Source organism: Vidua chalybeata (genome assembly GCF_026979565.1).
Source record: "Vidua chalybeata isolate OUT-0048 chromosome W unlocalized genomic scaffold, bVidCha1 merged haplotype SUPER_W_unloc_2, whole genome shotgun sequence".
NCBI lineage: Eukaryota > Metazoa > Chordata > Aves > Passeriformes > Viduidae > Vidua > Vidua chalybeata.
Window position 1 is genome coordinate 906284 of NW_026530331.1, and position 12411 is coordinate 918694.

A 12411-nucleotide genomic window follows, 5' to 3' on the forward strand; every position below is an offset into this window, starting at 1 on the left:
ATATATTGTATTAGGACCTATTTGTTCCAGCAGAAGTGCTACTAGCACAACTCTAAACGTATATTTGTTTTTTATGCACTTTCCCAGTTATTAATTAAATTACTTTGGAAAAAGTGCATTTAGTCAGGGTGCCAGCTAGTATATCTAACCCACTGATTAATATGTAGGCAACTCCCCAATCCCATCAAGTGGTAGCAACTCAGGAGAAAAATCTCATTAAACTGACTTCGACCTAAGCCTTTTCTGATGTCCTCCCATCCCACGTAGCAAAAATCCACAGGAGAATGTCCTGGTGTCATCTGGGATAAGAGTTCATTTTCTTCTGAGTAGCTGGTACAGTGCTGTGTTTTGGATTCAGTATGAGAATAATGCTGATAACACACTAATGGCTTTGGTTGTTGCTGAGCAGTGCTTACCCTGAGACAAGGGCTTTTCAGTGTCTCATGCTCTGCCAGTGAGGAGCTGCACAAAAGAAACCAGGAGGGAGCATAGCTGGGACAGTTGATCTGAACTGGCCAAAGGGATATTCCACATCATAGAATGTCATGCCCAGTATGTTAACTGGGGGGAATTGCCCAGGAGCCACATATTGCGGCTTGAGGACGGGCTGGGCATCAGTGGGTGGTGAGCAATTGTATTGTGCATCACTTGTATCTCTTGGGTTTTATTCCTCCCTCCCTCTCTCTCTCCATTTATTATTAGTATTATTATAATATTATTAAACTGTTCTTATCTCAACCCATGAGTTTTACTTTTTTTCCAATCCTCCTCCCCACTGGGAAGGAGGGAGGAGGTGTGAGCGAGCAGCTGCATGGTACTTAGTTGCTAGCTGGGATTAAACCATAACAGAGAACTATCAAGCTGCTCTACCAGCCAGCAACAGATATTACTCTTTCTTCTGAAGTTTAGGAAAAAATTAAATCCACAACAGCAAAATCTTACTCTACAGTTGTCAGTCTAATGCTCCATGGAGATCTGTGCAAGCTTCCAGAAATTCTTTTTATTTGGATTCAGGACTAGCTTGCATTCACTGCCATCAGGACTTCAATAACAGGTGCTATTACCTTTCCTGATGGGTCTGTAAGCTTCCAGGAAATATGGCTTGAGATAGACCTCAAACAGATTCCCTGTGATCCCTTCTACTGTGTCATCAATTGGTAACACATGGATACGTTTGCCATATTTGACATCTGGGCAAGGCTGGATGCTGCAACAGAAGAAAACTCCAGTTAACCATATCATGCTGGACTTAAACCCAAGTTTGGAAAAGGCAGTGATGTCCCTTCTCAGGCCAGTATAAATGCCAGAAAGGACCCTCCAAAGCCCTATGGAGACTTCCCACATGCATAAGAATGCTGACAAGGCAAAAATCATGCCCACCAAAGAGCTACTCTTTTCAATACATGCTTTCCTTCACTCCTCTCAGCCCTATCCAAAACTGCTGAAGGGTTTTGTACTATCCCCCCCCCATCTTCCCCCCCAATCCCTGCTCTTCTGTAGCTCCCCTTTGCTGTCCCCAAGATACATTCATGAGTTACTAATGCAGCCTCAAGACCAGTAAGAGTCATGAGCTAACTGTTGTTTCAACACATGCTCCTGCATCTGGGTCAGGGCAATCCCAAGCACAAGTATAGGCTGGGTGGAGAATGGATTGAGAGCAGCCCTGCTGAGAAGGACATAGGAGTGTTGGTGGACAAGAAGCTTGATATGACTTGGTTATGTGTACTTGCATCTCAGAAACCAACTGTGTCCTGGACTGCATCTAAAGCAGCGTGGTCAGCAGGTCAAGGGAGGGGATTCTCCCTCTCTGCTCTTGTGAGACCCCACCTGGAATATGGTGTCCAGCTCTGGCCCCCCCAACATAAGGAGGTCATGGACCAGTTGGAGCAAGCTCAGAGGAGGCCACAAAGATGATAAGAGGTCTGGAGCCCCTCTCCTATGAAGAGAGGCTGAGAAAGTTGGAGCTGTTCAGCCTGGAGAAGAGAAGGCTCCAGCAAGACCTTATGGCACCTTCCAGTACCTAAAGGAAACCTACAGGAAGGCTGGAGGGACTTTTTACAAAGGCATGCAGTGACAGGACAAAGAGGAATGTCTTCAAACAGAGAGAGAGATGATTTACATTGGATAATAGGAAGAAATTCTTTACTGTGAAGGTAGTGAGGCCCTGGCACAGGTTACCCAGAGAAGTTGTGGATACCCCATCCCTGGAAGTGTTCAAGGCCAGACTAGATAGGGCTCTGAGCAGCCTGGTCTAATGGAAGGTGTCCCCGCCCATGGCAGGAGGGTTGGAACTAGATGATCTTTGAAGTCCCTTCCAACCCAAACCATTCTGTGATTCCATGAGCTACTGCTAACTAACTGTAAGGGAAAGGGAGTTGAGAGGAAATCTTTGTTCCTTCCTCTCTTCCTCATAACTTAGAGTTCCTGTTGCTGATAAACCTGATTCTGAACAAAGGTTCTCAGTACCAACCAGGGATAGCTAGGTGTCTGTCAATCCCTTTTTGTGGAAATTAACATTTAGGTTAAAGTCTGAAGGCCCCTCCCCCCTTTTTAGATAAAAATTTCAGCTATTATTTCACAACGTAGGCCAACAGCCTACTGTAGCAATACATCAGAGCATCAAGCTGTGGCAGAGGCAGAAAGCTCAAACTGGCTTTGCCAGCGAAAAAAAGCCTACGGGCAACTGCAGCTGAGCACACAAGTTTCATGTTAGTTTGTTAGAGACTATAAGGAGATTCTTTAACTACATGCTTTACAGTGAGGATATAGCAGAAGAGTAAATGAAAAGACAGACTGACCCACAGAAGGAAAACAGCTGACTACAAACAGGAAGCAATTAGTGCATGAATCTGGATTTTGGCAGAAACCAAGCCAAAGAAATTAACACAATAAGTACTTAAAGATCAGGAAGAAAAACTTTGAGGGCAAAAGATGTGAAAATTCTCTGACCCTTGCAATGAAGCCAAGACAATCAGTAACACATCTGAAAGGCTGAGAATTATTACAGACAGTCCAAGCAGAGACGGGGATAGCACCAGCTGAACTGCCACACTAGAAATTACTCCAACAGTAACCTCATATAAAGTAAGGATTCACCTTTATTTTAAATCCACAGACTAGCTCAAAACACTGTTCCAACTACAGTCATGTTTAAAACCTGCATTTTCTAATGGTAGAGAGATGGGTGGAACAGACTTGTCCCTCTCCTCTACAGTTCATATGAAACACATTTTTATTTAAAGATTATTTCATATATCACCCCAGGAAAGTCTAGTGTCAGAAATCAGGTTCCAATTTTCCCAGAACATGCACAATATTCCAGATTAGAAGAATGCTCAGGAGAAATAACTGTCTGCTCTCACATATCTAAACCTGCAAAATTAGCATTTTTATGTTTAAGAAATGCTGACATATTCTTTTTTTCCACTCCCATCATAGAATGCAACCTGCCTCCTGTAAGCCAAAACGTATCCTTCAATGCTTTCCCACTACCTTCTTCAAGCATTGTACAAAATTCCTGCAACACTTCAAGCATTCCTAATTTTAAAATCATTTTATAACAAAAATTGGTATATAAACAACCTTCAGGAATTTTTAATATGGATATTTGACTGCTTCAAGTTTTAACTTCTGTTTGTTATAGTGCAGCTCAGTGCTTGAGCTAGCCATACTATAGGATCAATTACAGTGTTGCTTACTAGTTTTCCGTTATCTTGCGAACATAAAAAATTTAGATGGAAAAAACTTGTGAATTCATTTGACAATGTAGATTTGGGAAGAATACTATGACAACAGTGGGGTAATTCAACTACTTAATGACAGGACCAGGGCTTGTGAAGGTCCCAAAGAGTCTTCAAGAATATTAGTATTAATCTGAATATGCATACAGCCAGAAAGACATGCAAAAGTAAACTGAGATCCCTGATGTAAGACACATTTGAAAACATTTCTGTGACCTCCTCCAGAAGATTCAAGAATACTTCTTGCAGAACCTGCTATGGACCAAAACAATTCAAAGCCAGGGCACAAATTATTTAGGCAACCCAGGGATACACAACAGTTAACAAACTAGTCCTCACCTGATGACATCACCCAGGCGCACTCTCAAGTTGTTTCGAACAACCCTATTCATGCGAATCTTCTCATCTGAGCAGGTATCATCTGACAGAACAATGCAGACTGCTTCTCTCCTCTTCTTTCCTTTTAGCAGGACAGTATCTCCTCTAAACAGCTGCAGTTCATCCATTTTTGCCTGTAACCAATAACAGCATTAGAACAAACTTTTGACAAAACAATTGAAGGAAGCAGTTAGTGACCTGCTGAGCCCCTTACACCCTCACAAGTCTATGGAGCCAGATGAGATTCAGCTGAAAGTACTGATGGTGCTGGTGGAAGAGCTCACCAAGCTACTCACCATCATTTATCAGCAGTCCTGGTTAACAGGGGAGATCCCAAAGGACTGGAGGTTGGCCAATGGGATACCCATCTGCAAGAAGGGTTGGAAGGAGGATCTGGGGAACTACAGGCCTGTCAGCCTGACCTCGGTGCCCAGCAAGATTATGGAACAGATCATCTTGAGTGCAATCACACAGCAGATACAGGACAACCAGAGGATCAGGCCCAGCCAGCATGGATTTAGGAGGGGCAGGTCCTGCATGACCAACCTGAGCTCCTTTTCTGACCAGGTGACCTGCCTAGTAGATGAGGGAAAGGCTGTGGATGTTATCTACCTGTACTTCAGTAAAGCCTTTAACACTGTCTCCCATGGCATTCTGCAGAATGCTGCAGTCCACAGCTTGGACAGGTACACTCTGCTGGATTAAGAAGTGGCTGGATGGTGTGGCCCAGAGCGTAGTGGTGAATGGTGCTGCATCCAGTTGGTGGCCAGTCACCAGTGGTGTCCCTCAGGGATCAGTGTTGGGCCCAGTCCTGTTTAATATCTTTATTGATAATCTGGATGGGGAGATCAACTGCACCCTCAGTTAGTTCTCAGATGACATTAACTTGGGTGTGAGTGTGTATCTGCTGGAGGGTAGGAAGGCTCTACAGAGGGATCTGGACAGGCTGGATTGATGGCTGAGGTGAATGGTATGAGGTTCAACAAGGCCAAGTGCCAGGTCCTGCACTTGGGTCACAACAACCCCATGCAGTGCTACAGGCTTGGGGAAGAGTGGCTGGAAAGTGGACCAGTGGAAAGGGACCTGGGGGTGCTGGTTGACAGCAGCTGAACACAAGCCAGCATGTGACCAGGTGGCCAAGAAGACCAATGGCATCCTGGCTTGTATCAGAAATAGTGTGGCCAGCAGGCTGAGGGAAGTGATTGTTCCCCTGTACTTGGCACTGGTGAGGCCACACCTCTAGTACTGTGTCCAGTTTTGGGCCCTTCACAAGAAGGATGTTGAGATGCTGGAGCATGTCCAGAGAAGGGCAACAAGGCTGGTGAAGGGTCTAGAGAGTCAGTGATATGAGGAGTGGCTGAGGGAGCTGGGGTTGTTTAGCCTGGAGAAAAGGAGGCTCAGAGGAGACCTTATCACTCTCTACAACTCCCTGAAAGGAGGTTGTAGCCAGGTGGGGGTTGGCCTCTCAGGCAACCAGTGACAGGGTAAGAGGAAATGGCCTCAAGCTGCACCAGGGGAGGTTCAGGTTGGACATCAGGAAGAATTTCTTCACGGAAAGGGTTGTTAAGCATTGGAACAGACTGCCCAGGGAAGTGATAGAGTCACCATCCCTGAAAGTGTTTAAGAAACAACTGGACATGGCACTTAGTGCTATGGTTTGGGTGACATGGTGCTGTTTCATCAAAGGTTGGACTCAGTGATCTTGGAGGTCTTTTCCAACCTTAATGATTCTATGAATTCAAGCATTTGAAGGAGAGCGAGTTGACTTTGAAGGATTACATCTTAGTAGCAATATACTAGATCAACAAAGACAGGAGTTTTCACTACACTAGTCAAGATCTACTCCTAAAGCCAGACTAAGGGCATGAGCTCAAGTGAATCCTAAAAGTTAGAATCAGAATGTATGTTATCATTTATTAATAATTATTATATATGATTATTTATTTAACCCACCTGCCTCACTTGTAACTGCTGCAGCTTCTGACACAAATACTTAGATTCATGTTGCAAAATTAGATTTCAAGTTAAAAGACAACAACAGCTTGCAAATTGTTAGAGTAAATGCTTTGCTTTTATAGGTGACACACCTGGGACAGTGACACAACACTGTTGTCTTCATTGATGGCTTCATCAACAATTAATCGATTAGGCCTGTTCTTCTGCTTCAGAATAGCAGTTGATAAGTCATCGGCTTTAGAGCTGGGAGAGAAAACAGAAGTTAAGGAGTCCAAGTGATATTCCTCTCCCTTTCACACCCACCCCTGTTTTGTTCTCCATTTTCTACAGGTTTCTTTGTTGTCTTGTCTTTTAGAAACTATACTTGTTTGCAAGTGTCCTGGTTTTGTCTGGGATAAGAATTAATTTTCTTCTCAGTAGCTGATACAGTGCTGTGTTTTGGATTCAGTATGAGAATAATGCTGATAACACACTAATGGCTTTGGTTGTTGCTGAGCAGTGCTTACCCTGAGACAAGGGCTTTTCAGTGTCTCATGCTCTGCCAGTGAGGAGCTGCACAAAAGAAACCAGGAAGGAGCATAGCTGGGACAGTTGATCTGAACTGGCCAAAGGGATATTCCACACCATAGAATGTCATGCCCAGTATATAAACTGGGGGAGGTACCTGGAAGAGGAGCCAATCTGAGTTTGGGAAGGGGATCTGGCATCAGTCAATTTACTACTGAAATGGATACAAGCTATGAAGCTATCTATAAAAAGAAGTGGTCAGTGAGATGCTGTTGACTCTAAGATGCTTTGCCTAAAAGAATTGGTCAGACTCATCTGAAATCACATATAACTGCTGCCACAGAAACAAAAGTTCAAGTCTATTTAGTGTCAAATCCCAGATAAATAGGGGAATTAAAGGACAATGCTGTAGCTCTCCTGACAGGAAGAGTTTTAAGAGTTTAGCCTGTCAAAGCCTATTAGTTAAACCTAGCAAGCCAGTAGAAATATTCAAGTGCTCATGAAAAATCGGGTTTACTTTTTTTTTGGATATAAGCACCTTTTCATAATACCTTCACAGGACTCACTGCAGCTCTAGCCTACTACACCATAAGATATGTGACATAATTCATTTGCCTTGACAAAATTGAGCACACCAAACAACAAGGAAATGGAAGAAAAGCAGATTAATTTATTTACTTCAAAATCTAATATAGCAAATAGTTCATTTTACAAAATAAATATGAACTTGAACCAACTGATTCCTAAGGCGCTCTTAGAAGTTGTATATTAGCCAGCCACAATAGCAGCAGATTACTGTAACTTGCCTTGGTGGGCATCTGACTACTCTCTCAAAGCAGTCCAGATGTGCCAGTGACTAAGGTCGAAACAGAAACTTAGCACAGTTTGGCTTGATTCTCACAAAAAAAAAAAAAAAAAAAAAAAGTCTTCCTTTGTCCTAAGCAAACAGCAAGCACCAGCAAAGAGTAGGAAGCTTTGCGGACAATGGTGCTGGATGTACACTTTGGCTCCATTTTGCTGTTTTAGGGACAAAATAACCAGAAGAAATCAAACCTTGAGTGGAAGTGGCAGAGCAAGCAGCTACACAGCATAAACACAGACTGTATCAGTAGTGCATCACTCGACATGTTCACTGCATTTTTAAAAGCCACCTTTTCCCTCTCTTCATTAAAGAATGCAAGAGGTGAGAAATCAACATCCATCCCTTTCAATGACCATGTGAGATGTTACAGATTCATTTTCTAAACCCAAAGAAGACACAAGAAAGGCTATTGGATACCTCCAGGGAGGAGCTCATGAATTCATTCCATCTTAAACCTAAAATATGGTCCTGGTAAAGTCCTAAAAGGTCTGGGATTTCCAGGAAAACTGAGAGTGCAACAAGAAACCAATACATCATCAGGCCAAACAGGATCTTGTGCTTAAAACAGTGGATAAAAACAACCACCTACTTGCAAGGACCTTGCCTCAACATTCCTGGACACTGGAAATTAACTTAGCATGTATATTTTAAAACTTAAGCTAAGGGACACAAAAAAAACAATTTAGCCTATTCAAAGTGTAAATGCAAATCATATCCTTCTGCACATGAAACGTGGATCCAAAAGGCCTTTTGATAAGAAACCACTGCCAGACTTTGGCTATATAAGTCATCACTGAAACTGAGCAGCTGTCTTTCAGGATGCAGAAATTGCTGTGCAGCCTAAAAAATGGTCTGGGATACAAGATAAAAATAAATGGAAGAGGAACTGGGCAGCAAGTGGAAGCTTTTGGACCAAAACTTCCAATAAATCAAAAGTTGTATTATATATATTTGGAAAAAAAGTTCAGATACCTTTGAACACACAGCAGTGCTGAAGAGCACAGCAAGATGTCCACTTAGTTCTGCTGAGTGTGAGAAAAAAAGTTTTAGTACTGAAGAACTGAATCTGCAGTTTCCTAAGTAAGAAGCAAAACTGGATCAATGTTGTCAGTACATTGCTGCACTTAAAGCAATTGAAAAGCTTGGAGGCATTAAGAATGGAATAAAGCTCTCCAAGAAACACAGCATGTAAGCATCTAAACGCATGGGGTCAGCTTCAGTTATCTGACCTAACAGTTCTGCTGAAAAGAAAAAAAGGTGTTAAGAAATTATGACAGCTACACAGGAAAGTGATGTTATTTCTCTTACAGACAAGAGTAAGGACTTTGACAGACAAGCACTACCCATCTTCCAATAGCAATTTAGAATATTATTATCACCATTTGCTATCACTACATCTCTCCTGAGGGTTCATAAAATCATAGAATGCTTTGGATTGGAAGGGATCTCAAAGATCATCTAGTTCCAGCCTTTAGCCCTGGAAGTGTTCAAGATCAGGCTCGATGGGGCATTGAGCAACCTGGTCTAGCAAAAGGTGTCCCTGCCCATGGCAGAGGGGTTGGAACTACATGATTGTTAAGGTCCCTTCCAACGCAAACCAGTCTGTGATTCTACAATTACATCACTTCATCACTTTTCTGTGTCAGAGCTTTCCTTGTTCAGCATGTGATAATGCCCAGAGGCTATGCATTGTGGTAGACAGTATGAAGACTGAGATCAGAAAGTAATTACTGAATCTTCTGAAAACAACCACCAACCTTCGGAGCTCCACATAAAGTAGGGAACTAACTTGTTCCTGCATGTCTGTGTTAAATATACAATGAAAAGTCACCAACTCAAAATTATTCCAGCTTTAGTAACAAAAGTGAAAACAGTCATGCCTCCTGTATGCTGGTGTACCTTTTTATCAATACCCTCATGAACTCACTTCCTAGATAAAATCTGTCAGTGTTTTTTTACCACCCTGAACATCCTAATTACAGTCTGAACTACTTTCTTTGGCTAAGTATTTTTAAAAATCCCTTGAAGTAAATGAGTGGAATATCTGATGATTGCAGCCACTTTACTGGAACACCACATGACAAGCAGCGAGTTCATACCCATGCTCAAGATGCCAAATTCTCAGATACTGTTTCAGACAGGTACACACACGAATCCAAGAATTTTTTCAGAAACACTCTATTAGGTCTTGCAATGCTATACTCTGTGATAAAGCTCAATTTGAGAAGATGGCTGCCAACAGCATTGACCCAAAAATTGTAACTAAGTAACTGTTTTCCAGTTGTACAGGAACTTTTTTTGATTCCTATGTGGTGAGAACAACTTTGTAAAAACATATTTTTTTTTAATAACACTGCTCACCTCAGACTCAAAATACACCTCTGAGACCATCACTTCCATCACAAGCTCTACCACAGACCTTAAATTCTTGGCACACCTTGCTGAGACTGACTTAATAAGACCAAGTGGGTCGAAATTGCAGAAGTTGCCAAAGAAAAGGAGAAGATAAACCACAGACACTAAAGGGACTGAAAGAGTGTCTGGTGAAGCCAACAAGTCACTTAAGTATTCTTGGATTTGGAAATTAGCTTTAGGTTTTATTTTTACTCCCCTCAAGGGACTGTGAAGTGACTTGCACATATGGGCTGGGCACAGAGAGGCCAGTATTACTCAACTGACTTTTGAGGAGCACAAAATATGATCCTCAGCCTGGAACTGAAGACAGTGAGGCAAGACACTAGAGACAAAAATATAACTGATTGCTTCAGCTGCCAGAGGGGCTAGTCCGGTACAACAAATCTTCCTCTTCCAATGCCAAGTCTCTTCCAGCCCCGGATCCGAGGGCCGCTGCGGACCTGCGGGGAGGAAACCAGGACACGCCTCTTCCCCCTCATGTCCCGGCCAGCCGCTCACCCCAGCGCTCCGGGCTCTGGAAAACAAAGCCTTCCCTGGATGAGGCCTAGCCCAGGCGAGACGGCCCCGGCCAGGCCTCGCCCCCCATTACTCAACACTTCCCGAGGAAGCCCGGCAGGCGAGGGGCGGCGGTACCCAGGGCCCCGCTGCGGACAAGCTTCTGGCTGGGCAAACACGAAGAGCAGCCCATCCCCCTCCTGGCCCCACCCCCACTTCCTCAGAACCTGAATGACACAGCGGGATCGGGAGGAGGATTGGGCCCGCCGTCAGGCCCAGCCTGGGTAGTGTCGCGCGAAGGCGAGATAAGGAGAGCTAGGCCGAGCCGGGCCCAGCGCCACCGCAGCCGGGCCTAGGCCGCGGCCTGCCGGCGGACGGCCCACACTTACTCGGATCCTGAGGCCATGGCGCTGAGAGGAAAAGAGGTGAGGCGGCCAGCAACAGCTCCTCAAGACGGGTGACGGTAGGTCTCGGACAGACTCGCAGAAGCGATGGTACGTCGGGACGCTTCGCGTTTACTGAACCTCGGAACCGACTCATCGGAAGGGGAAACTCCGCCTCGCGCTGCCTCACCCGCCTAACAACAGCGTGCGCTGACCAATCGGAAATTTCGTCCGGCCACTATCTCAGCCAATCGGAAAGGTGGAAGCGAGGAGACGAGGGAAAAAAAAAAAAAAAAAAAAAAAAAAAAAAAAAAAAAAAAACCGCGCACTCTCCCTCTTCCTCCCCGCTCCTGTTCTCTCCCAATCATCACGAACCAATAGCAACACCCGTCAGCCAAATGCAGCACCTTCCTTGCTGTGGCTGTTCTATAGGGCAATACGGGTCGAGCAGCCAATGGCAAAAATCCACCAACGCGAAAATCCAGGCGGAAAGTCCCACTACGACAGCCATCCGAGCTACCCTCGCCTAGCGATTGGCTAAGCACCCGAGGAAAGGGAAACGTGTGGGAAGGATTGCAGCCAAGCAGGAGGGGCGGGAGGTGAGTGCTCGAGTGCGCTTTGCGCGCCCGGGCTCGGCTGACTGGACCGCGCGCCTAGGTTCGGGCAGTGAGGCAGGTTTGGACCCGTAGAAGGTGGTCTCTTTGCTGCCTCGGCGAGGCTTTGTGGGGAACATGGCCCAGAGGCTTGATTTCCCCCCGAGTGAAAAGGTGTGTGTAGAGACGCAGCCCTTCCTCTCCACCCAAAGGTACCTGTAGGACTCCTTTCCTCATTTTTTTTTTTCTTTGCAGGTTTTTCTTTTCCCTGATTGATTTTTTAGGCAAGACTGGACTGTCCCACCAGGCCCCACTGCAGGACTCGTTCCTAGCCGCTCGTCCCAGCACAGACCCTGTTCTACCAGAGGGCTGAAGCTCTAGTTCCCCTTGAACCACCTGAAACAGCCATCCCACAGCTCTTCCATCACCAGTCACCCCTCCACAACCACTTCTCGGTCTGTTTGGGCACTCACATCCTCACCTGGGTGGCATTTCCTTAGGGCTAGAAACATTGCTGCAGCCAAGTGGCATTGCATCTACAGCCCCAGCCCTGCTCATATCAGGAGGAACCAGACATGTATGATGCTTGTTCTCAAGCATCCAGTGCTGGCAGGCACTGCCTTGTTTTCTCCTAGATGCTTATGAATAATTTAATTATCTGGTGGTCTCTTCCAAGGAGCCGACTAGTACTTAAACCCTGCCTCCTCTCATCTGCCCTCCTTTTTTTAAAGCCCAAGCAGTAAGGTGGGACTGAAGAAGAGCAGCCGTTGGGCTCTTCCAGCCCAGATGAGTCTGTCTGCTGAATTAAACCTCTCCCAGCAAGGTGTTTGTCATGGTTTAGGAATGGTACTCCCCAATTTGGTGCCCCCACCTAGACTCTCCCAAACCACAGGCTGTTCTCTCTCCCTCCCTCTTCCCCTCCCGCTTCCCACTAGGTCATTAGGATCGAGTTGAGACTTTGAGGCACAAAAGGTGAAGAACATGGGTTGAGATAAGAACAATTTACTGGAAACAACAATGAAATCAGAAAACTGAACAGTAGCAGCAACAATATTAATAACAAAAGGTATAAGAAAAGAAAC

General features: G+C 44.8%; 1 protein-coding gene across 2 annotated transcripts in view; it reads right to left on the reverse strand.

Annotated features, from left to right (window-relative positions):
• Positions 1-10857, reverse strand: part of LOC128782881 (transitional endoplasmic reticulum ATPase-like) — a 57795-nt gene extending 46938 nt beyond the window's left edge. Inside the window, exons 1-4 of one of the 2 annotated variants that reach the window (XM_053933384.1) lie at positions 10743-10857; positions 6206-6317; positions 4080-4252; positions 1065-1207 (exon numbers count right to left, since the gene is read on the reverse strand). In XM_053933384.1, the coding sequence (XP_053789359.1) occupies positions 1065-1207; positions 4080-4252; positions 6206-6317; positions 10743-10759 (445 nt within the window). In that variant the 5' untranslated portion in view covers positions 10760-10857. Of the gene's footprint in view, positions 1-1064; positions 1208-4079; positions 4253-6205; positions 6318-10742 lie in introns of those variants that run through there. The other variant, XM_053933385.1, reaches the window with a different exon arrangement.
• Between the last annotated feature and the right edge of the window lie 1554 nt (positions 10858-12411).